This window comes from Neopelma chrysocephalum, unplaced genomic scaffold, assembly GCF_003984885.1.
Source record: "Neopelma chrysocephalum unplaced genomic scaffold, ASM398488v2 Primary Assembly neopelma1_93, whole genome shotgun sequence".
Classification (NCBI taxonomy): Eukaryota; Metazoa; Chordata; class Aves; order Passeriformes; family Pipridae; genus Neopelma; species Neopelma chrysocephalum.
The window spans coordinates 1,332,287-1,358,088 of NW_020897755.1; the positions used below are offsets into that span (position 1 = coordinate 1,332,287).

At 42.2% G+C, this 25,802-nt stretch overlaps 1 protein-coding gene across 7 annotated transcripts in view; it reads left to right on the plus strand.

Moving 5' to 3' along the window:
• Nucleotides 1-25,802, plus strand: part of CRAMP1 (cramped chromatin regulator homolog 1) — a 48,937-nt gene that overhangs the window by 9,447 nt on the left and 13,688 nt on the right. For 6 of the 7 annotated variants that reach the window (XR_003535933.1, XM_027693706.1, XM_027693708.1 and 3 more), the window contains exons 3-11: nt 2,864-3,057; nt 4,452-4,605; nt 6,783-6,866; nt 9,148-9,196; nt 16,489-16,574; nt 17,269-17,392; nt 19,115-19,196; nt 20,214-21,479; nt 23,695-23,872. Coding sequence is in view for 6 of the 7 variants with exons in the window: in XM_027693706.1 (XP_027549507.1) it covers nt 2,864-3,057; nt 4,452-4,605; nt 6,783-6,866; nt 9,148-9,196; nt 16,489-16,574; nt 17,269-17,392; nt 19,115-19,196; nt 20,214-21,479; nt 23,695-23,872 (2,217 nt within the window). In the remaining variant the exon portion in view is untranslated. The remainder of the gene's footprint in view (nt 1-2,863; nt 3,058-4,451; nt 4,606-6,782; nt 6,867-9,147; nt 9,197-16,488; nt 16,575-17,268; nt 17,393-19,114; nt 19,197-20,213; nt 21,480-23,694; nt 23,873-25,802) is intronic. The other variant, XM_027693705.1, reaches the window with a different exon arrangement.

The following is a 25,802-nucleotide window of genomic DNA, read 5'->3' on the forward strand; positions in this document are numbered from 1 at the left end:
CATTGCCATACCAAGATCCAGTATACTCCAGGGTGGATTGGGACAACCCAGTCATAAATATTACGATGTGCAGGAGTAGGAAAGTTTATGCAAAGGGGTAATAGAGCAAACCCCTTTGTTCCTGGAATAATTAAATGACACATAAGATCTCTGTAGAAGTGACAGGATATTTGAATTTTTAGATCTTCATATACAATACTCTGAACAATTGCCTGGATGGTAATTTATTTGTATTTAAAGCAAAAAAGATTCTGATAAACTTCTCAGCGCCACAGTTTGTTTTGTAGAATAGTCAGTGTACATAAAGGAGCAATAGGTGAATTATGAGCTACGTGTCCTGTGTAGAAGTTGAATCAGTGGAGTCCTCAGCATGTTCTCAACAGAACTCTTCAGTCCATCTTTTATCTACACCTAAAATGTAAGTGGAAATGTACTGAACTTTAAATTCTAATAAGACCAGGAAGTCCTCACTGATAGATACTTCAGCTTCTTATGCTTTTTAATACTGAAAACTTACTGTGTACCAAATCCCTGAACAACCTTTAGAAAATCCTTGATAAGATCTGATCTTTAGGCAGACTTAGGATTTTACTTACTTGACTAAGTATTAAAGAAACCCACCAAACCACACAAAAACCCCAAACAAAAACCAACCACCCAACAAACAAATGAACCCCCCAAATCCTGCATTCATTTTTCTTCTGAAGGATTTCTCAGGAGTTAGAGGGCTGTGATCAGAATAGTGACACTGGAATCCTGTAACTGACTTCTGACAAAGGACATCTTTTGTGTTGGGAGCTGGTAGCAACAGGAAATTGGAGATTGAGTTTGGGGACTGATGTGTTTGAATTCCCTCTTCTTGACCAAAAGATGTATATTCTCTACCATGCAAGTTGTGATATTCCAATCTCACATTTGCAGAATAAAGAAGTGTCAGTTCTGTGTCTGTGTTGGTTTTCTTTTCAGCCATCTGTTAAAGTGCTCAGTTTTTTCTTGTGTTTTCCTTTTTTTAAAGGATTTACCTCCTTAGTGCCAGAATTAAATGGTTTAACTTTCACTTATTTTATTAGTGGCTGATGAAGACTTTAGAAAGTAGAGAAGCTGTTTACTTGAGAAGTTGTTTTAAGTGCATTTTCTTCTAGATATCTAATGTTTTTTCATGTCTTGTCTTACATGCTTCCCTGTAGTTATGATAATTTTCTTCAAAGGAGTCAAATATTCATCCCTAAAAAGAAAAGAAACGTTAACCTCAAAATGGTCACAATATCATATTTTATATCAAGTAAATAGTTATTGTATGCAGGAGAAAAATGCACACCTTACTCTCTTCCAGGTTTGATTTAAAATATTCTTTGTTACTGAAATAAACCAGCTTCTTTAGGATTTGGAGAAATATGATTTTGTCACCCAAAGGAATTACTTTCAAATTGCAACTGAATTGTTAAGATTTATGTACAAGTCTTCCAAATCTTTAAAGCACACTGAGCCTGTCACAGCTGATTCTTCTGATACTCTTTTTAAAAATAGTATTAGGATTATCAAACTGGGATATCTGGGTTCTTGAGCAAGATATATATGTGTATATATATATATAAAACATTGGCTTTGTCAGTAAAAAATCTGCTTTGTGTAATTGAATTTGAAAAGATAACTTTTTAAGCCTAGATATGAAAGAGAGAATTGTGCTGATATGTGTAAAAGGTTGGGGAACTGGTTGGGACTGTTGTATTGTACAAGCTGGGTGTATAAGCAAATAAACCAAGGCAAGCCAATGTATCATGAGATAAAATATAAAACATAAAGGGCAGTAACTAGAGAAATGGAAAGTGTAATGGGCATTCTTTATCATGAGCAATGAATGTTAGTGTTAAGACAGTCAAATCTTAACTAAATACTTATTAATAAAATTGAAGATAATATATTTTGGAAATATAAATTACTGGGAATGGTTACATTCTTATGGAAAAAAATGAGTACATTTTTGGGAGGTGTCCCTGGTTTTTGGATTAACAATGATAATCTGTTTACAGTGTCAAACCAAGCATGATATTTGGTTTGTAGATTTTCCATCCCATTTTCTCCCTGGCCCTCTAATTGAGTAAACAGCAAATTCTCTTAGTTCCACTTGACATCATTCTGATTTTAGTATTTCCAGTCTTCATATCTTTCTTCTGATTCATGTTCTTTGGGTGCCGATAACTGACAAAGATGACACTTCTGTGCCTTTTAAGGAAAACCATGGCAGGATTTGGGGAAGGAGAAGGGGTTGGAACTTGCCAGTCTTTGGGTAACCTTGAGTTATCCTAGATGGGCCATGTCAGAGATGGTGCTCTGAGGATCCTACACTGTGGATCAGATTGTGGAGATGCTGATCCATTGTGTGATGAACTAAAGCCGACATCTCTCAGTCCTTCCCTTACCACAGTTATTCCAGAGGCAATAGGATCAAAACCAAAGACGAGGATGTGACATTACATGTATTTTCCTCACAGTCATGAGTTTGCTCTGTTGGTCAGCTCCCTGTTCAGCACTGCTCAGGGACTCCCTGGGCTGCAGAGCAATGACTGCAGAGCTCACCAGCGTGCAGGTATCGGAGAGGGTTGTCTGGTAGAGGTTGCTGTGCTGTGTTCCTGCTTATTTCTGTTACTCCTGGAGATACAAAATTAAGCCATCAAAACCTTCCCCTGGCTTTTTGCTCTTCAAGATTTTATTTCTATGAAACCAAACTTTGTTATTTGCGTGATGTATTTCAGGTGAAGTACCTTGCAAAAAAACCCTGCTACAGATGCGAGTGGTGAAAAAGGACTCTATCCATGAATCCTCCTGTTGGTTTATTATTCACTCTTGTCGTGGTTTTTTGCAGCAGCAGATAACGGAGGGACTGCGTCTGGTGGCACACCGGGAATTCCTCCCAGCAATCCGGCTGGGAATTCCAAGTCAGCGGGAAGGAACCTGGGCTCCTCGACTGGAGAGAAGGAGGAAGGGAAGAAGGTCCGACGGCAGTGGGAGTCGTGGAGCACAGAGGACAAGAATACTTTCTTTGAGGGACTGTATGAGGTACACGTAGAAGAAAATAACAAACTTAGATGGCTTTGGTTAGTCTGGATATTCCTAGAGAAGGTTGGTTCAGGTGAGGTTGGCAGGAGCAGAAGGCACACTTACACATGAGCACTTCTGTGTCCATACAGTGGGCTATAAACCAGCTGTCACTCAAAGCCACATTTCAAAAGTGTCGTTTGTTGGTGTTTTTTTTCCATATACACAGGAAATATTTCTGAGTTTTATTAATGAAATTTTATAATAATTTCAGTTGTTTTTGAATTACGGTTTGGTTTCAAATGAGAAATAAATAAATAATGTCCCCATCTCAACTTCCAAAAGCAGCACACTTCTTCTGTAATAACACCAAACAAGAAAAGCTGTTCTGTTCTAATAAGAATTGTGTTTAGTCTTTGACCATGAAGAGGTTAGAGCCAGTTCAGTCCTGGGGCTGAGAGACACGGAAAAGTTACATCATCTTGTCTTCTGTCTCATATGATGTATATGATGGATTCCTGCTTGTCCTGTTACCATGATTATTTTAAGAGTATTTCTGTTATCAAAGTGCATAACAAAGGTAAAAACAGATGCAGTGGTGGTCAGAACTTTGCACATGTGCATCTTTTTGAATTTTTTTTGTCACAGTCATGGTTCACATGTATATATTTTGTGGACAAAATGAACACTTAAACACTGTTTTCTTTAACTCCTCTGACTTTTGGTAATATTCCTGGGAATTGTGAGTTTTTAAGTCACTTCACTGATTTATTTTTTTGAATGCTGAGGAAAATGGATTTGGGACTCTCTTTGGTCCCCCACTTCATTTATTTTGTGTCACTGCCTTTCAGAAGAGATCTTCGCACTTTATATCAGTTCTAACCTATTGTGAATACAAAAATTTTGTGATAGCAGGAGTTAAATGTAAAATCAAATCTTTTGGAACTCAAATTTTGTAACCGTATCATGAAATGTACCGTAAATAAAAGTGCAACCGGTAAATATAATAGGTTTTTCATTCACTCTAGTTAGAAATGGTGGGGGGAATGCAGAGGAAAGTGAAGAAAGCTCAAGAAGAGAATCAGTGGTTTCAGTTCTGCTACTTAGCACATTTTTGAGTAAGGTTGGATGTTTTGGTTTTTTTTTAAATTTGCTAGCATATTACTGTTTTTATTTTGAAACTGTTAAAGAAATTCTAAAGTAATTAATTTGGCATCTATAATGCATTTTATATAAAACAAAGGAAACCAGTGTCATTCTCTCAGTCAAGTTCTGATACCCAAGAATTTTTTTTACGACCATTGAAATCTGGTATCCCACAAAGAACCCCAAAGGCCCTCACGTTGTTTGAGTTGACTTATGAGGAGATCTATGTTTGAGGTTGAGTATTTCAGTTTGGTTTATTTATTTTTCAGCATGGGAAGGACTTTGAAGCTATCCAGAACAACATTGCCCTGAAGTACAAGAAGAAAGGCAAACCTGCAAGCATGGTGAAGAACAAGGAGCAGGTCCGGCACTTCTACTACCGCACCTGGCACAAGATCTCCAAGTACATCGACTTTGATAATGGTCAGTATGCACCAGTGTGGGCTTGGTGTGGGGGCTGGAGTCCTGCCTTTTGGTACTGTCATGGAGGGCTGGAGTGGTGGAGGTGAGAAAATAAATACTGAGGAGGTTGCCTGTGAACACAGTCGTAGGACCAGAGGATGATTTGGGTTGGAAGGGACCCTAAAGCTCATCTCTTTTCAACCCACCTGTCATGGGCAGGAACACCTTCCACTAGCCCAGGTTGCTCCAAGCCCCGTCCAACTTGGCCTTGGACACTTCCGGGGTGAGGAGTCCACAACATCTCACGTCTTATTTTCATTAGCATGGCCATGCTGAGGTTCACGTTTTTTGAAAAATGCTTTTCAAAACCTGGTATTTGTGTCACTGCTGTTATATGAATTCACCACATCATTTATCTTTATAATGCTGTGGAAAAGCCAGGTTCAAGGGAATGTTTTTGTATTCTCAGGAACACACCTTTGAGGAGAGCTGCCTAAATGTTAGTCAGGCATGACTGCATCAAGCAACTGCACCACTCAGCACCACTTTGCAATTCTTGGGGGAAGTCAGAAATAAACAGTCCAATAAAAGTGTAAATGGTGACATATTTGCTCCCACTTCAAACAAGCCTGAAATTATACCATTGGGTCAGTAACTTCCCCTTTCCGTTCTATTCCCTCCTTCTGCAACTTGTTTAATGAAAAGGAAGTTGGGAAGTCACATAAACTGCTGATGGTGTTTTGTAACAATAATAGTAATATATGATTGTTGAGAATGGATTTTTATGAAATCTCTGCTATTTAGTAATGGGTAGTGAGGATTCAAGTTAGTCTGTGTGTGCCCAGATCTGAATAACAGGTTCAAGAAATCTATTTCAGTGACAAGATTTTACTAAGATCCAGTTCTTTTGACTTCAAGGTGTCAAGAATGTCAGGTCTCCCATTAGCTTGTTGATTTAAGTAGAAGTCTCTGGAGTTTTCCTGTCCTTCTGATGGTATATTCTGAGTTGCAGAAATCATGGCAGTTCGTGGTGATTGAAGTATTTGGTCTTTGAATACCTGCAAAAGTTTGGATAATAAACTCATCTACACAGTTTGTGGCCAGAACCTCTCAAGTGAAAAATAATTCATTAATGAGAAATGGATATGTCTAGAAAGAAGCTGAAGGAATGTGAATGTGGTGTATGATACAGTCCGTTTATGAACTTGTCTGTTCCTGAGCTTGGGTTACCTAAAGGAGGACTTGCCTATTTAAACCACCTGGCATAATGTGTATTTGTGAGTTCCTTCTTTCCAAAGAAGCCATTAGTATCTTATTTAAAAACAAATGTTGCAGCAAACACAGTATGGAAGAATTTTTAAAATTAAAAGATGTCACAGAAGAGGTTAATCTGTTTTATGGGTAACAAAGTTCTGTATCTCTATCTGTATGGTCTAGAATCTCGCTGTCTGAAGGAATGTAAGAGTTAGTGCAGTAGTTTGGTAAGCTCTAGTATTGGTAGAAATATGTGTGCCTGGATTTTGGGATTAAATGAGTCTGCAGGTCAAAGAGAACTAAAGTCTTGATGAATAGACAAGAATAAATATTTTCACCTGATTTGTAAACCACAAGACTGTTCTTACTGTTATAGATCTTTAGATCTATTAGCAGTAATGTCCATATCATATGTCTTGACGAGAAAGGACAAAAAGAATCCCTTGTAAAGTTAAATAAAATGTCTGCAATTCTTCATGTAAAAATTTAAAATCTGGAATTTACATTAACTTGCTTAAGGTGCATTTGAGTGCACAGAAAATATTCTGTCTTCTGGAAAATCCAGACCTACTTCTAAATTTTCATATAAAAGAGTTCTATATGCATTTCCTTGAGGGCATCTGGACATTTCCCTGAGAATTTGTAAACAGTGAAGTGATCCTGGAGTTAGTTTTATTATGAATTTGCTTTATTTTGCATATTGAACTGTTACATATTTGTTTTAATTCTGTGGAAGCTGCTTGTTTTCCTGTAATCCAAATTGGTGAACCAGTCCCATTCTGGTGTTTCTTGAAGGAGAACTTAGTTTTGCCTTCGGTGGGATGTTCGTCTCATCACTGAAAATACAAATGCTCTCCTTTTCAGGGTTGAAATGAGTATCTGCAGCATAGCTGTGTGTGAGTATCTGCAACCTGCATCTCACTGACACCTTTTCTGCTTTTCAGTGTTTTCTCAAGGGCTGAAAAAATCTTCCCTGGAGTTGTATGGCTTAATCTGCTATGGGGAACTGAGGAAAAAGATCGGGGGATGTGAGTACGAATGACTTCAGGTTATTTTTACATGGTAGAATCACAAGTATCTACCCTTGAAGGTGGCAGTGTCTAGTTCAGTTCCACTTTTGAGTTCTTGAGAACTTGTGTTCATTTTATTCTATTGCTGTGCTCTGTGGTATTGTTTCTTCACTATATGTAGTTTTATTTTTAGAGACCACCTTAGTCTGTTGCATTAGTCCCCTTTGAGAGATTTCTTTAGCTTTCCTGTCTCCAGAATGCAGTGCATGTATTGCCCATAGGTGACAGGTAAACACACACACAGCTTAGATGATCTCTTTTATTATTATTGAAAACTAAGCAATTAAATGTGTAAATGATATAATTTGCACCCACAATTATTTGTGCCTACACAGTCAAAATCTGGGATGATGCCTTTCTCTGAGTTGTTCTCTAAATCTTTCCTCATGGAACCCTGAAGATGAAAAAGCATTACAAATCATAAGACTTTACTGACTAACCGAGATGGGTTCTGGACTTGTTGACACCTTTGACTATCCCAGGTTGCTCCAAGCCCCGTCCCACCTGGCCTTGAACACTTCAATGGATGGGGGAGCCACAGGTTCTCTGGGCAGCCTATGCCAGGGCCTCACCACCCTCATAATAAAAAAAACCAACTTCATTACATGTAGTTTAAATATCCTCTCTTTTGGTTTAAAACCATCACCGCTTGTCCTGTCGCTGCAGGCCCTGTTAAAAAGTCTGTCCCTGTCTTTCTTATAAGTCCCCTTTAAGTAGTTGTTGCGCTGGGACCCCCAGGGCTGGAGGCAGCACTGCAGGTGGGGTCTCACCTGGGTGGAGCAGAGGGGCAGAATTCCCCCCTTACCTGCTGTGGTATCAGCCCAGGACATGGGTCCCATGGTCCTGATGGTTTCCAGAGAGAGCTCTGACATGACTGGCTTGGGGAGTGGGCAGAGGAACACACCTTGTGTGTGCCAGTCCATGCACATACACCTTTTTATCTGTGCATTTTTTCATTTGTCCCCAAGGTTTTTGTGCAGTCAGTGTTACGTCATAGTGCGTCTTCAACATGTTTGTTGAGTTTGTGAGACATGGAAAATAAAATACTTATACTTCTTTTTGAAGTCATACTAGTTGCAAAGAGAGAAGGACAAGAAGGATTCATGGGTGAACATGTACAGTTCCTAACAGGACTGTGGTATTTGGCAGGGGGTTTTTCGCTGTCCTTCACCTGGGATTGTTATCATAGCAGGTCGTGAACAAGACTGTTTTGAATGTTCAAACTGACTTTACTGTGTTTGTTCAAAGATCTCCAGCGTGTTAATTCACCTCGGAGAAGCAATTTTGAGCTGTTTCATGACAAAGCAGGTGCAGAGGCAAGGCACATTGCGTTGTCACCAGAAATCAGTGTTAGTGTTTCTTCCCTGTACCCACATCTTGTTTTACAAGCATCAACAGACCCTTCTTGCTGTGACTTGGAGTAAGGTTTCACACAGTCACCATGGCAATGCCTGCAACCTCTATACTTCTGTCTTTTTAGAACTTCAGGACTTATTTATATACTTTATCCACTGACACTTGGAAAATTCTCATCTCCAAGACCAAATGGACTCGATCTGCAAGGCTCTGCACCCAGTTTATGAGAGGTCTGCTTTGCAGCTGGGGAAAGCAGTTTCGTTTTTTCGTGGGTTTTTTTTTTTTCCTTTTGTCTTTTTTTTCCTCATGTATTCACAGAGTCCCAGAAATGGAGATGAGAGATGAAAGCATGTCAGAAATACTTTCAGCATTGCCAGAGGGAGGTTAATTGTTCAGTAAATAGATCTGGACCTTACTATCACATGAATCAAGTTACCAAAATGTCCATTTAAAAACTTGCTGTATAATGCACAGAGAAAAGTGAGGGTTACATGTTACATTTTTATTTAGTTTTTTACTGTGTTCGTTGCTATGATGCTGTTTCCTGCTGCCTTAGCAACAGAGATTGAGCAGAAAGATGAAGCTTTTCTTTTTAATATTGCAGTGTCAGATTAAAGCCCAGCATTTGAAGACAGCTGTAGTACCTAAACTAGGGTCATTTAATCCATGTGTAAAGTGTAATTTTCGTGGCAAGGATCATGTAAAGCTTGCATGTTATGAAAGTGCGAACTTTTCAGGAAGGGTACGTTACAGCACATTTACATGTGTCAGTCTTATGTGAGAATAAAATGTAATAGCTTTGAAAACCCAACAGGACACAAAAAAGGTCATGGCATTATGACTGTAAATCCTAATTCACTGTGTTATCCCATTTCCTGTAAAGGTATGGATGACAAGAATGCAGCTAAACTCAATGAGCTCATTCAAGCCGGGTAAGTAAGAACTTCTCAAACTCATAAAACTGATTTGTTCACCAGCTTGACTGTTGTATTGGTCATCCAGAGTCTGGGGGTGTTTCTTCATTTTGTAGAACTACAGTTTGACGTTTTCCATTCTTAGCTTGTTTTGTATTAGGTTTTTCTCCCCTTTTCCATGAAGCCATTAATTGTTATCAGTAAGAAATGATGGATGAAGTTTAATAAAATAATTAAATGAGAATTCTTTACAGAAGTTATGTCGCTATAACTATGTAGATTCACTACAGGGAATATGGAGTCATAGAATTATTTAGGTTGGAATAGACCTCCAAGATCATCAAGTCCAGCCATTACCTCAGCACTACCAAGGCCACCACTGACCATGTCCCCAAATGCCACATATCTTGTAAATCCCTCCAGGGATGGAGACTCTAGCCTGTGCCGGTACCTGACCACCCTTTCTGTGAAGAAATTTTCCCCAGTATCCAACCTGATCCTCCCCTGGCACAGCTTGATGGTGTTTCCTCTTGTCCTGTCCCTTGTTCCCTGGGAGCAGAGCCCGACACCCCCCCGGCTCCCCCCTCCTGTCAGGGAGTTGCAGAGCCAGAAGGTCCCCCCTGAGCCTCCTTTTCTCCAGGCTGAGCCCCCCCCCAGCTCCCTGGGCCGCTCCTGCTGCTCCAGACCCTTCCCCAGCTCCGTTCCCTTCCCTGGACACGATCCAGCCCCTCGGTCTCGTCCTCGCAGTGAGGGTTCATCTCCAAACCCTTCTGCCCACAGTGCTCATGAGTCCTGACTTTTCAGACCTGAAATGGCTCCTCAGACACTGGGGGGCTCAGCCCTCCAGTCACTTCTGCATCTGCTTGACTTTGAGAACGAGTGTTCTCTTCCGTTTCAAGGGAGAATTGCGGGATTTGGGTGTTTAGTCTGTGAGTCAGTGTATTCATAGAACACATAAAGAGTGAGAAGTTGCTGTACTACTAGAAATGAGGGAATACCTGATGTATTTGCACATAAAATTTTTTGAAGTAGTCCAGCTTTTAGAATTTGTTTTTTGAAGTGAAATCTCTCTGAAAGGATACTACTTTAAAGATTGTGATCACTGAGAAGGCATTGTTTTGTCCTAATCATGTCTTTAAAAGTGATTTGAAAACAGCATTATTTTCTGTCTGTTACAGGTCCCTTCTTACCTTTGGCATTATTGCTTTTAGGGTGCTTCACTGGAGCAGACAAGTTGCTATGGAGTAAACTTGACTGCAGAGAGGAGTAGGAGTTTGTCCCCTCAGTAGCTGCAGACTTTTGATTTTACCTTGCATTATATGGATACTTGATGTTGTACCTTCCTGTTGTTCCCAATGGAGTTTCCGGAATCAGTTTTTTAGAGTCAAACCACCTTTCCTCTCCTGGGAGATGCCCTTTGTATGGTGTGTTTGTGTTGCAGGTCTTGAATATGATTCTTAAATCACTTGTTCTTTCTTCTGTTAACTGACAAGTTTTAAATTAGAAGAGAAATTACCATTTAGTTTGGGTTTTGTACAGTTAAGAAAATCTAAGCAGTATGTTTTTTCACATAACAAAATTATTCTTAAAGCCAATTACTTCTTCAAATTGGAGTTACCAGTTAAAATGGGCCTGGGATGAGCCTTTATCCACAGTGTCATGAGTATCTCTCTAGTTCAAGATGTCAGCAGTTGTTTCAGTCACTCTGTGCTGTACTGGAGAGTCTGTCTAATACTGGGTCATCCAAACAAACGTTTAGTGAGCTGTAGCATCAATCTAGCACTTCGTATGATTGAGGCCTTAGTTATTCTAATTAATTGTTAATGAGGGCTGATGATTTCTGTGAAGTCTAGGTATTACTCTATAAGGCCAGTCTTGTAACAAACCATTTTAAAAACAGAAGTCTTTGCATTTGAAAATATTAATGCTAATCTTCTACCCCAAAATTAGAGTGTGTGTAACATTAACCAGCTCAGAAATAGTTGCTTTTGCATAGACTTTTTATCTGCAGATGGGAGACACATCTTTGCTTCCCTTTTTCTCCTGCATCTCTTACCCCTTTAGTGGGTGAACCTCATCAGCTGAAGAGGAGCAGACTGTGTCTTCGTTACCACCTCTGTCTGAATCATGTGAATTAGTCCCCTGCATGTTCAGGACAACCTCATAGCTCCCAGAAGGAAACACATTGCATATATCCCAGTCGATTCAACTTCCCGTCTTGCTCAGTGATGGTACAATTTTATGATCCCCCTCCCTATTTGTAAGCAGTTCTCAGTTCATAACGTGTTTCTTTCAAGCATGACACTCCTGCTCTTCCTCTGAGTGCAATGCACTTTGTAAGGCTTGTCACCGTGTGGAAAGTTGTGAGGGAAAGTGAATCCAAAGTGATTAAAAATGGGGAATGTGAACATGCATTATCCTGATGATCTGCTCCTTAGGTAGGTAAACATTTGCCTCATTTAATTGGTAAGAAAGGTCGAGAGAGGCTGAGGTTGTGAGGAGCTACGTGGCAGTTTATTTGCAGGAGGGCTCCAGACCCTGGAGTTACACGCTCTAATTCAGTGCTTGTGTTGCATCTCTGGTTTCTGTACTGATTTGATGGAGTGTGGAAAAACAAATGACCCTGCGAGGGACTCATAAGAAAACCATACTTAGGATCTTTGTAGCTGAGCTTATAACCCAGGTAACAGATAAAAAGTAGTGCCTGAAAACTCAGATCTGTCTATGGCAAGTGCTGGCAAAGTCTTTGTGACCTGTTCCTGTTGGGCTGTTGCAGTTCAGGCCATTTGCTGTTACACATCTCTGTACTCGTCTTCAGAATGTCAGTAACAGGTAAATGAGGCTGGACCACAGCCACTGGGACAGGTGTAGTTGAATAAATTGGGGGTCTCACAGATTAAGGTTTAGATATTTATAAATGCAAAGGGGAGATAAGAATTACTCTGTAACTGCTCTGAGTAGTTCAGCATACTAAGGTCAACACTGGCCCACACCAGCTGCTTGAACACAGGATCACTCTGTCCAGTCCTTTGTGCTAAGGTTTTTATTACAGCATTTTAATTCTACTATGCATTTATTACATCATTGGATTCTATGATTAGGATATGTAACAAGAAACAAAGATTTATGGCACTATATCATAACTACTCAGTAACTAGTGTAAATAAACAAACTGAAGGGTTTTTTTTGTTTCATTTCTAGGAGTGAAACATTTTTATTTAAGTTAGTTTTGCAACACTTTACATTTAATAAAAAACTATATATAAACGAATACAAATATTTTCTTGATCTCTTTGTAAATATGTAGGATTTCTGGATAAGTTAAAATAAAAATCCAAACAAACCACAATAAACACATAAATAAAGAAGTACTGTAACTATGCAGCAGTTAAGCACAGCACTGCTTAGTGTCTGGTAGTGTTTGTGGTTTCCCCCCCCAAACTGAGAGGCTCTTTATAGCACAAGGTAATAAAGACAGATTGATTGCTTTGTCTGGTTCAGGTTCTGAATGTGCTTTGCGTGGGATGGGAGTGATTCTTCACTGCCTTCTATTTCCTTGGGAAAGCTCTTTGGCTGAGGAGGCATCTGTAACTCCCTGAAAATCTTGATCATAGAATAGCAGTTCATCCTGAAAAAATAATGTATAAACCCAATTTTTTAAGTAGGCAAGACATGCTCTTGATGTCAAGTCAGACTGGTAGTTCTGAATGCATAATCAGTAGAGTAACTGTTTTTAAGATTTACCATTTACTGCATTTGGGAACATCCAGGATCCAGGTAAGAGGAGAAAATAGGTATTTTGAAGCTAAGAGTAGTTCTGTTGCAGACCATCTCCTCCTTTTTTCCCTTACATTTGTAGAAGTAGTCTTTTTCCAGCCTCCCAGCCATGGATGGCAATTAGGAAGGTATAGTCTCTAAATATATCTACTTTTATATTAGTTTGGTAATAAATTATTCTTTAGACTCTGCCTAGATTGCTTGAAGCTCATCATACTTAATGGAAAAGGGAATTAGGGGAATCGTTCCTATCTCTCCAAGCAGAACACCTGAATCTGGAGAGCTGGGATGTTACTTCTGCAGCATGACGGAGCAATGGAAGTAAAAGGATGGATTGCTGTAGTTGTGGGAGAGTGCTGTAGTACCCGGGTGAAAACTTCCATGGGAACTTGTCAGTGCTGTTTTGTCACATTTATGAGTGCTCTGTGTTTCTTCATTGACTGATCAGTTTACTTCGCTTGCTGAGTTCTGAACTGTGCCATTCACCCTCAGTGCTCAGGGAATGCAGCATTTCCTGCTCCTCTAGGGCTACCAGCAGGTTCACAGTTATTTGCTTTCTTCCAATGCGATTTTTATAATACCTTTTCCATAATATACTTACATTTTTCACATTTCTTTTGTGGCTTTTGTCCTAGGTTTTGGTTGGGTGGGTTGTTTTTTTTTCCCTCATCTCCATGCCCTTTAAGCACAGGTACAGATGGAGCCAGGAGTTTGTGATGCTGATCCATGTTCATTTGTGAGGTGCTCTATGGTGGTAACAGATGTTGGGTACCTGCAGCCTAAGGTGCACCTGAGCAGGTGGCAGACAAATTGAGCAGGAACAACTGCCAGGAATCCTGACTCAACAATAAACGCTTTATGACCAACTAGTTAGGCTCTTGAAGAGAGATAGAAAATGTGAAAAATTAGCAGCAGCACTTTTCTTCTTCCTCCTTTTCCTTGATCAATTAGCTCATCTGTTGTAGGTGGATCAAATGGCCTTCTGAGCAGCCAGGCCCTTTTTTCAGTCACCTTCCACTCATGTGATGGACCAGTTTCCACAAAGCTTGTCTGTTTTATATAGATGTATCAGTTACTCTAAAAAAAAAAAATCTTTCTCTCCACTTGTACCCTTATATTGTCAAGGTAGTAACAATAACAGTAATAATAACAACAACAACAATAATGCTGCTATTTCTGAATCTTCAGTCACATGCTTCAAGGGCACATTTGATAATAAGGAGTTGCATTAGCTAAAATCAAGGAAGACACTCTCAGCTCGCACAAGTAGTTCAAAAGAATTTGCTGTCTTAAAGCAGTATAAATTTGCAATTTAGAAACCTGTTCCAGGGTGCATTGAAATTTTGGGTGATTTTCACTGGCTGTAGTGGTTTTTGTATGAGGCAATTATGAAACCTGTGTTTTTCACTTGAACAGGAGGGAACATCCAGGCATGGGCTTCACAAAGGAAATCACCCCAGCAGTTCAGGTTGCTGTAATGTTGTAGTGGACTCCTTGCAGGAACAAGGCAGACAGTCACTTGGGCATGTTGATGCAGCAGCATTGTTTTCTGTACAACTGTTCAGTCACATTTCCAGACTTTGCTTTTCTAGCAGTTGGGTGCATTTGTGCATCTTCTCATACCAGTGTGACCTTTGTCAAATTACTTACTGTGGGGACTGCATTACTGGTAGTAAAGTAAATGTAGTTTCACTGAATGCCTCTAGTTAAAGACACGAGGTATTTGGTGTGAATCCTGAGGATGTGTTCCTTCAGTGTAAAACTGAGTAAAATGGAGAGTGATTTCTGGGAACTACAGTAAACGTTGAAGAGTTGTAGTCCTCAGCTGTTTTTTCAGTACTGTTCTTGGAGGAGATGATAATAAGCACTGTACAAAGAAATGTAATGTGTAAGTAGAGTTTTTATTTGCTGCAAACTCTGTAGGTGCTGCCGAATCTTTCAGGATCTGTACCAGGCAGTTTTATGCTGGGCAGCTGCTTCTGACTGCTGGCTGAGACCAAAGTCTGGGCTCATGGAAAAAGGTGGAGATTCTTCAGCTAAAGATTCAGACCTAAGAGAGAAGTTGTCCTAACACGGACCAGCTGAATTCGAGCACAGCAGAATTTGTAGTTGAGTTTTCTGGTTTTATACATTGCAATCCCTGCTGACATAAGTGAGTTTGGGTTCATACTGATTTGTCCTCACTTGTATTGAAATTGGGTTTATTTGCACATTTAAAAAAAAGAGAGAGAGTGCTAGTTGATTAAGCTTGTTTTCAGAATATTTGTTTTCTAAAAATGCTGATTTATTGATAAAATCATATCTACACTTTAATATAAGGGATATAAGAGGATATGGAGCCTCCTGTGTTAAGGCCGAGGTGCCCATTGCAATGCCCAGGAGGAGGTTTTACCTTTCATCCTTATCTTGTGTCATTGGTTAGATACCCTCAAGGTTTCTGTGCCCTTCTCTAAGAGTCTTTATACTGGCAGAGACTGACTGTTGGACTTGGTGGGACCAACTGTCTTCAAACAATTCCTGTTTCCAAGAATTCAGGTTAGGATTAAGTTGGAAGGAAATCTGCCCTTCCAGCCCTGGGATATTCTGAATCCGTCAAAGTTCACAGCTGAGTAAATGAAAGTTGTTCACCCCATCAGCTCCATCTTCTCAGGTCTGGCTTCACTTCTGCTGCCCTTTTGCAAATTTCCCTCTTAGCACCATAGACAAGTGCTCTTCCTGCCTAACGATGTCTTCCTTACAGCATAGAAATATTTTCTAATTCCTAGAACTTCTTTCATTTTACTGCAAGGACTTATGTTCGATCCTGCTGCTTCTATGCTAGCTGATGCTTAATGTTTCAAGTTTTGGGTAGTAATGCTGTCATTGGTAGCTTGGTTGGGCTCAATTCCTGTGTTTGAAGTCCCTAAAAAAAACCCAGGACTGATGGAGTGAAGAAATCAAGTAGTTCCTCTGTGTGAAAATAAAAATGACCTCTGGCTTTTGAGGATCTTTGGAACTGCTAATCTGATACTGAAGCTAAATCATACTGTAAAAGTTACTTTGTTCAGGTTCCTGCACAAGCTCTTAGACCTCCTGACTGCACCAGAGGAGGTGGGGATATTTCCAAATGGAAAATGGAAATATGGAAAAATGGAAATTCCGACTTCTTCTTCCCATAATTAAGAGTCAGGAGTATAAAGGGGAGACTAAAGCAAACCCACTTGTCTTTTATGAAGCAGCTGTCTGTGTGGGTGCTCTTCAACCCAAGTAACACAATCCTGGTCCACTTATAAAACAGCAGTCCCTCCCTGAGTGGACAGCCCAGTCTTTCATGAAAGTCTGGAAGAGGAGGGTAACAAGAGTAGCATTTGCACAGTGAAAAAGTAAGGTGACAGAAAAAACTGAATGCTCTTGTAAACCTGCACTGCAGAGCCTTTCATTCCTGTGTTCATTCCTGTAGCCATGATTGTGTTTGGCTCTGTGTCCCTGATGTGTCTGTATTCAGGAACTGTTGTTACTGGTGCCTCTAAGTACTTCTCTTTCCACTTAACCAGGGCTACGACTGTTCGTTACAAAGGCAGAAACCTGCGTATCAAAGCTCCCATGTGCAGGGCTTTGAAGAAACTCTGTGATCCAGATGGTGAGTAAGAGATGATGGAACGTGGGGTGTTTTAGCAGATGGTTGGAAGAATAGAGAATGAGTGGGCTTGTTCTGGTGTGTCCATCACTGGCAGGGAATTTTGGGCTATTGCACATTTGTGCTGGGCAGGGATGTGTCACTGTTGTCTGTCTTGGCCTGTTTGCTTGAATAATCCCAGTAACTTCAGGACCCACCCAGTTTTCTCACTAGCACTAGATCAGCTCACTACTACTTTACCCACTATGCTTTCACTGTGTGTGCAGGTTAGTCCCTTTTGCCAGTGAATTAGGAGCACTATGGTGTCTAGCATTAAGCATTTTCCATCTTTCTTTACCTTCTCCCATTCGGTTATGTGTGATTTCGTTTGGTTTTTTCCTTCTCTTCCTTGTTCCCAAGTAAGTAGAATCAGGCTGTTCAAAAGGTCTGAAATACTGTATTTTTTCAAGTTTCCAACCACCTGATTTTTGACACTGCTTGCACAGCTGGAATCTCCAGTACTGCTGCAGTGTCCAAGGATAAGAATAAACACATTGGAACAGAAGGTAATTAAGGAAGCAGGCTCCAGTGGTGAAGCTGAGCTGCTGGCTTGTCTGTAGGTGATGCTGGTGTCTGGTGGGTTTTATCATGTAACTGAGCATACAGAGTTGTGACTGAGTTGTCCTTGCTTTGACCCTTTGTGCTTCGTCTCCCTCAGGTGTGAGTGATGAAGAGGATCAGAAGCCAGTACGACTCCCTCTCAAGGTCCCTGTGGAGCTGCAGCCACGGAATAATCACGCCTGGGCTCGAGTGCAGAGTCTTGCCCAGAACCCCCGGCTTAGGTAGCAGAACTGATTATGCTGCTCAAATTGGAACAGGGAAATAGATAAGCAGCATCCAAGCCCCTTCCTCTTTCATCATAGAATCAGCCAGGTTGGAAAAGACCTCCGAGATCATCAAGTCCAACCCTTGATCCAACCCCGCCGTGGTTCCCAGACCATGGCACTGAGGCCACATCCACTCTCACCTTCAACACCTCCAGGGACGCTGACTCCACCCCCTCCCTGGACAGCCCATTCCAATGCCTGATTACTCTCTCTCTAAAAAATTTCTTCCTAATATCCAACTTAAACCTCCCCTGGCACAGCTTAAGACTGAGCCCTCTTGTTCTACTGCGGGTTCCTGGGAGAAGAGACCAACCCCCACCTGGCTACAACCTCCTGGCAGGGAGTTGCAGAGAGTGAGGAGGTCTCCCCTGAGCCTCCTCCAGGCTGAACAGCCCCAGCTCCCTCAGCCTCTCTTCTCCTTGTGCTCCCGTCCCTTCCCCAGCCTCGCTGCTCTTCTCTGGACCTGCTCCAGCCCCTCCATGTCCTTCCTGAACTGAGAGGCCCAGAGCTGGACACAGCACTCCAGGGGTGGCCTCACCAGTGCTGAGTACAGGACAAGAATCACTTCCCTGGTCCTGTTGGCCACACTGTTCCTGATCCAGGCCAGGATCCATTGGCCTTCTTGGCCACCTGGGCACACTCTGGCTCATGTTCAGCTTCCTGTCAATCCAAACTCCCAGGTCCCTGGGAGTTCAGGGTTCTCTTTGATAATGCAGGTGGCCTAAATGTACTTGGTCTGAAGCCTGTGTCCAGCCACAGTGGATGATTTGTAAACATGACCTATCACACTGGAAAATGAGATTACCAGTGTTCTTGATGTCTTTTGAGTAATGAAGGAGCTTTGGAGATGAATATACTTTGTGCCACTTATTGTCACAGCAGAGTGCAAAGAAAATGGAGATTGTAGCACTGGTTTCACAAAAATTTGTATTGAATGTACCATAGACAGAGGGGAGGGAAGTTGCACAGTGGTCAGAGGTGCCTGCACCAAGGCTCGGAATATTGCACCTGCACCCAGTGATATGAGCAGCATGGAAGGTATCTGTAGTTTCTATTGCAAAAGGACTTCGATGCTGCTGTTCCAGTGTCATCAGTGGCTGTTCATCCTGGTACTTGTACTAGTCCAGAACTCAGGGCAGCAAACATGGGGCCTATGGTGTTGAGTGTTCTTTCAAATGCGGCTCAAATACACTTCAGTGTAGTGACCAAAGATCATGATAAAAATCTCCATTCAGAAGAATGCATTAGGTTTATTTTGTGAAATGCTTTCAAAAAGTAAATGAGTCTTGTGCCCCTTTTTGTCTTTCTTTCTGTACTTTGTGGTAGTTTTGTGCCTTGCCTACACTTTTGCAGTTCAGCTAAATCCTGCCATCTTTTCCTATCTTCTTCCATCTGGAAAAAAACTAGTTTCTTGAATCATGACAGTCAGGTTTATCTAACAGGCTTTTAGATTGTGTGAGTTGTTGTAGATGTGAGTTATCTAGATTTTAAAGTTATGGGATATGTTTTTGGTTTTGTTGGGTTTTTTTCTCAGAGCTTGGGAGCAGTAGGTGTGTTCTCTGTGCTGGTGTTATAGAATGCCAGTTTATTCCTTAATTCCCCTTCCAGCATTGAGGCTATGACTTGAACTGCTGCTGACATTTGTTTTGTTCCCTTTTCTGTTTCTCTCACATACAGGATGATCGTGGAGTTACATCGGAAGGTCTCCAGCCTCATTGAGTTCCTGAAGCAGAAGTGGGCTCTCCATGAAGTGCGGATTGTATCCTTTTCCTGCTCGGTCTGTTCCATGTGCTGTGTGTCCTGAGAGCAGTTCCCTTCCGATTCTAAATTCAGTTTGGTATCAGAAAAGGGAATCTACCTCATAAATTTAGAGCCTCTGCTCAGTAAAGGTAGAGGTCAGTCTCAGCATTACTAATAGAAGCTTTCATGGGAGATCACCCAGTGTTCCACTTTGACCTCAACTCTTCTCTGCTATGATCCCATGAAAGCTAGTGAGGAATAATGAAGCTTCTGCTTCATTTCCTCAAACAGTGATCTTAGTCTAGTTCATTATCGATGGGTGACTCCCACAGAGCCTGGATAATAACTGACAACCCTGTTTCCAGTTTCAGCAAAGAGTTTAAAGACAGATCTTTGCACTTTGTGCAGTTCCACCAATGAAGGCTTAAGCTTCTTGTCAAGCTGCTGTTATCTGTGCACTGTCTGAGACAAACAGCATTTGAGGTGTCCCCGCCTCTGAACTCTGATCCATGCAGTAGAAGGATTTGTGAGTTTAGAGCTGTTCTGTTCTCCTCCTGACTGTTTTATTTTATCCTGTTCTTGGGCCTTTCATTCAGGCTTTTCCCTTTAATTTGTGAGCCTGGAAGAGCAGCAGTATATCACTTGAAATTTCGAAGGATCTCACGGCCTGTAAGGTGGAGTTTGCTGCACAGAAAGGAGAGGCTGCTTTGCTGTGTGGTGACGTTGGAGTTTTTGCTTGGTTTTGTTTGGGGTATGTTGTTTGGGGGTGGGGTTTTTTTTACAATTACAGTGAGGTGTGAAGCAGAGATAAGTAATTCTGTCTGGAATGGAGATTTAGTTTGTGCTTGTAGCAGGTCTTTGCTGTAGTCTTTATCATCACAAAGGGCCTTATTTCTGATTATAGTGTCTTCATATCTGGGCTGAATAGAGAACACATCCTTGATCAACTACTTTTTTTTTTTTTTTAAACTTACAAATAGTCTCCCAGATGCTTGTTTGGAAGGGGTTTGTTACATTCTTTGACACATCTTTTTAGCGTAAAACACTAGAAGAACAGCAGCTTCAAGACTCCAGAGGCTCAGAAACAAGAGGCAGCTTCTCAGAGGAGAAAGTGATGCTCCATCTCTTTCCAGGAGAGAATTGTACCCTCACTCCACTGCCTGGGGTAGCCAGAGTGGTGCACTCCAAGGCTTTCTGCACTGTGCATTGGCAGGAAACGGGCAAATGCAAACAGAACACAAAAGACTCTCACTTACTCCCCCCTGCCCAAATCCTGGGCATTCAGAGTGGTCAGGGGACAGCAAGGGGACAGCTGAAATACCCACGGGGAACAGAGGGTAAGGGTGTGGGAAGGGCAGAGAGCACTACAGAGCCCAGCAGAACCTTGCAGCCCACAGCTGAAGTTTCTGCAAGCACTGAAGATGGTGCTCCAGAGCCTGGCCAGGTGGAAGGAACAGCTGCAAATCTTGGCATCACCAATTCCATCCAGAAACCACCTTCTGGACTCCAGGATCCAGGAGGGCACCAGGAAAAGCTGAGCTTAGTGGCCTTCTGTGTGGAGGGCAGGGAGGTCCTGGCTGGTGACCAGGCAGCTGGGCTGCCCTCATGCAGCACAGCATGTGCTTGCAGCAAGATCCCTGATGTGGAGGAGCTGTCTCTGCTCGATCCATTCCCACGGTACATGAAGTCCTGCCAGGACCTAATTGTCCCAGAGAAATGTTCTTGCACAGACGAACTGCATGGGAAAGACACGGCTCCAGCAGCTGGTAATGCTTCCCCGGTGGCTTTTCCAAACGGGAGGAGTGCAGAGACCTCTGACTCCTGTTCCCAGCCCCTGAGAGGTGGTGTGGCTTCCCCCAGCAGCGGCCCATCCAGATGTGAAACTCAGGCCAGCCACAGCCAGGGCCAGCAGCTCGACACTTGTACCAAGGATATCACGGATGCAGTAATGGAGGATTCTCAGGAGAAGCTGGGCTCCTCATTTCCACCTCCACCTCAGGGACAATCCAGTACAAAGTCTCTCAAGGACGACCCGAGCCGGCTCTCCCAACAGGTCAGAGAAGAAGGATGGAGTCTGCGAACCTCTGAGAGCCTTACGCTGGCTGAAGTCTACCTCATGATGGGCAAACCGAACAAGCTGCAGCTGGAATATGACTGGCTGGCTGTCTTGGAGCCAGAAACCCAGGATGCGAGAGAGCAGACGTCCGAGTCAAGTGCTGTCCCTGCGTGTCCCACCTTTCACAAGCAGAGACTCCTGAACTGCCTTCTGAAACTCATCTCTACTGAGGTCAATCCCAAACCAGTAAGTAGCTCTTGTTCATGCTCCAGATACTGAACTCTAGTTTAATTTGGGGAATAATTTTGCCCACTTGTGTGTTCACAGTAAATCAGTAACTAGCCTTGTCTAGATCTTTGAAGGTTCCTGTGTTTAAAAAAACCCCAAAACCACAACACAACCCAGCTGGCTACAGAGTGGACTTTGCTTCAATATGCTTTTTACACTGCCTTTTAGTTTCTGGTGGTGGTGGTCCAGTGAACATTTAATGTGACTGCTGGAAACATCAGTGGTGAGGTGAGGTGAGGCAGGTGCCTTCTGTCCTCTCTTAGGTTCACAGAACCCTAGAACAGCCCAGGTTGGACGGGAGCTTGGATCATCTGGTCCAAGCTTTTGTGGGAAATGGAGCCTGGTTGAGATTAATATTCTGCATGGTAACTGCAACCCTTGATTTTCAATGTTTATGTAGTTCAAATTACACTAAGTGTGAGAGTGAAAAGAATGTATTTCTTTGGAATAGCAGAGGCAATAGAAGTGTGCCTGCCACAGTTGATGTATGTAAAAGTTCCCAAACTCCAGGATAGCTGTTTAACAGTCCCAGAAAAATACCTTCTTCCTTAGGCAGACCTTAGAGAATGAATGAACTTTTCTTTTGTGCTTTGTAACCTGTGTTTAAGATCTGCCCTGTGATACCTGGGCAGCCATTTCCACCTAGTGCAGCCCTTTGAAACTTAGTAAAACACCTTTTAAAAAGACACCAAGTTCAGTAGATCTGCTCAAATGCCTGTGATGGAGATACGATGAGTTAAGATCCTGTTCCAGCCCAGGATGCAAATGTATCCCTGTTCCCAAACACAAGAGTTCTTTGATCTTTCTTTGTTGGTGCAGACTTAGCCCCCATCAAAGTTCCTTTTGATCCTGATTCTATAGACATAGAATGAAGGATTTTATAAATTTAAACCCATCTTTGTTCAGATGCAGCTCCACATATAGACTTTGTTTAAACTGAAAGGGCTTTTGGTCTGACATCTCACAGATCTGGGACACTGTCTCCTCTTTTGGCATCTACTTCTACTTCTGGTGACACAGGTGACAGCTAGACATGACATGATAAAACAATCACAGACTATAAAGAGGGACATCCCTGAGACTTGGGAGGGAGAGAGGTAGAAGAGGGGGCAGAAAAAAACAGCAGTTATGATTTGCATGTGTTTCCCTGTCACTTTTTTTAATCATAGCAGCCCAGTGCTACTGAAACAATTGAGCAGCTCTATCAGATGTGTACCATATCATACATTCCAGCAAAAAGAAGGAGCACACCCTTTCATTGGTCAAATACCACTTTATTCTTGCTGTGTTTCAGAAAAAGATACTCTCCTTGCAGCATGAATGTAGTGGCACTGATATTCTGGAGGCCAGGAGGATATTTACTGTCTCACTGAAAGTAGTGTAGCCATTTTAAAGTTGCATTTCATCAAATAATGACAGGAACCATAATATTTTTGCCACAGGGTATTTTAAGAGGAAGGATTGATTGTGTGCATCCCTGCTGTTTTCTCCAGATAATCTGTAACAGCCCAAACAGCCAGCTCTGCTGTGATTTGTTCCTTAAATGAAGATCACCAGCATAAAACAAACTGTGGCAAATGGCATTGCATTTGAGTGGAGGGGGTAATTTTGAGCCCGTGATTGCACACAGATTCCTTAAAATGGAGTGATTTCTAGAAAACAGCTTAAACAATGTAATGAAACAACTAGATAGGCCTGGAAAATTAGTGAAGCACCTTACCATGTGCCTCTTGTTTGTGCTGTGTTATGGTATGAAGGAAGGGAGAAAATTTAAAACTCTACTTGATTAGAATTAAGAGCAAAATGTTTTTGTCCAGATGTATTTCCCACCAGAGCCCTCTGGATGGAGTTTATGAAAATTAGTTTTGCACTGAATTAAAACCAACACTTCTTTTTTTTTTTCTTTCTATTCTGGGGTCGTCCAGCACACACTGTGTGTAGGTTGTTGAGTGTTAACCCAATTGTAACGTAATTGATGATGGTGAGCTGGTGACATCTAACACTGCTGAATAGGTAGGAAGGGAATTTCAGCTGCCCCACACCCCTGCTAGGAGGTATTGCTTAGAGTCCAGTGAGGTATCCAAGTCAGATTTTCATTTCCAGGCTCCCTGAGTAGAGTTTCACAAAACGTGGTTGTACCAGCGCACAGTGTTCATTTAAGGTGCATTTGCAGACGCCCGAGATGAGCTCCATTGCCACGTCCCCTATCAAGCCTGCTCAGGAGGAGCAGTCCCTGACTCCCCCGGGGAAGGTGATTGCCATCAGCACCAGGAGCCCAGGCTGCACACGGAATCAGTCTGCCCTTCGCAACAACAAGACTTTTTCTCCTGGTGCTGCTTCCAGCTCCTCAGGTGAGTATTCCCAAAAATCCATTTGAAGGATCTGCCCATTACTATCTCACATGGTGATGAGAACTTCCCAGTGATGGAACACTGGAAGAAGGACTGCTCTTACTCTCAGGAACTTCACTGTCTGAGAACATTGGTGTCTGTTAAATTTGCTTTAGAATTGTCCTCAATTCAGTGCTGCTTTGAATCTTGAATAGTAGTGCACATCAGTAATGCAGTTCACAATCCAGGAGGACTCCCCTGAGTTGCTCTTACAGAGTGTTTGTGGGTTTTGGGAGCTGTGTCATGGTTTAACCCCAGCCGGCCACTCAGCCCCATGCAGCTGCTCACTCACTCCCCTCCGGTGGGATGGGAGAGAATTGGAAGAGGAGAAGTGAGAAAACTCATGGCTTGAGATAAAGGCAGTTTAATAGGAAATGCAAAAGCCACACAAGCAAAGCAAAACAAGTAATTCGTTCCCCTTTCCCCTGGGCGGGCAGGTGTTCAGCAATCCCCAGGACAGCCGGGCTCCATCACAGGAACAGTTACTTGGGAGGGCAAACGCCATCCCTCGGAATGTCCACCCCTAACTTCTTCCCCCCAGCTCTGTATGCTGAGCATGATGCCAATGGTCTGGGATACCCCTGTGGTCAGTTGGGATCAGCTGTCCTGGCTGTGTCCCCTCCCAGCTCCTCATGCACCCCCAGCCCCCTCGCTGGCAGTGCTGGGTGAGGAGCAGCCGAGGCCTTGAGGCTGTGTAAGCCCTGCTCAGCAGTAACCAGGTCATCCCTGAGCCATCAACATTGTTTGCAGCACAAATCCAAAACCGCCCCACTGAAGAAAATTAACTCCTTCCCAGCCCAAACCAGCACAAGCTGATGGGCGAAGGGTGTGGGATCTCAGGAGAGCATCGGCTCACGGAGCAGGTGACTAAATACATGGTGTAAAGTTTGTTGATAAATAATTACTGAAATTTTCCTGTGCCATCCTGCCATTTTTGGTTTAGATTAGATTTTAGGAAGAAATTCTTCCCTGTGAGGGTGGTGAGGCGCTGGCACAGGTTGCACAGAGAAGCTGTGGCTGCCCCAAGCCTGGAAGTGTTCCAGACCAGGTTGGACAGGGCTTGGAGCAACCTGGGATAGTGGAAGGTGTCCCATGGCAGGGGGGGTAGAATTAGATTAGCTTTAAGATCCCTTCCAACCTAAATCAGTCTGTGATTCTGTCATTATAAGATACAGAATGATTATGAATTACCTTTTCTTTTACTAGCAGGTACAACTGCTGTAACCTGTGAGCCCCAGCCATGAAGGCCAAGAATTTCAGTTCTGTGCTTCAGCCCAGTTGCATTTGCCACCAAATGTTTATGACTTTAGGAAGGTCTGTGAAGGTGTTGGGGTTACTGGGACCAGTTGTGATTCTTAGGCTGTCCTTTTCACACCCCTGCTGTGAGAAGCAATGGACCAGGTTAACTGGTGCTGTAAAATCTGGTTGGTGCTCTGGGTGGTTTTCATTTAAAATGACATAGCAATTTCACCTTTGTATAAAACTTCATTGCACTGACTTCTAGGCAAGGTCACACTTAAATAGCTAGTTAAAGGCCATAATTTAATAGATCAAACAGATACATTGCATTTTAGTGAGATCCACAGGCTCAAAGGACTTTTTAAATCTTTTTAAGTCAGACTTGAAGTAATCAAACTTCCTGAGTTTGCAGCATTCATTTTTATGAGATTATACTTCATGCTTCTCTAATGTCTTGAAATTTTTTTCTGAAGCATTTTAAGCAAGGATAAGGTTCATCCACTGAGGATCCTGTGCAGAAACAGGAAGAAAATAACAGTATTTGTATCCGATCCCCTAGAAACAGAGACCTGTTCTGTTGGAATAGAGCTTCTGTGATTCAAAACCAAATATGATTGTCCATGTTAGTCTTTGATTTGCACCACTGGGTTAC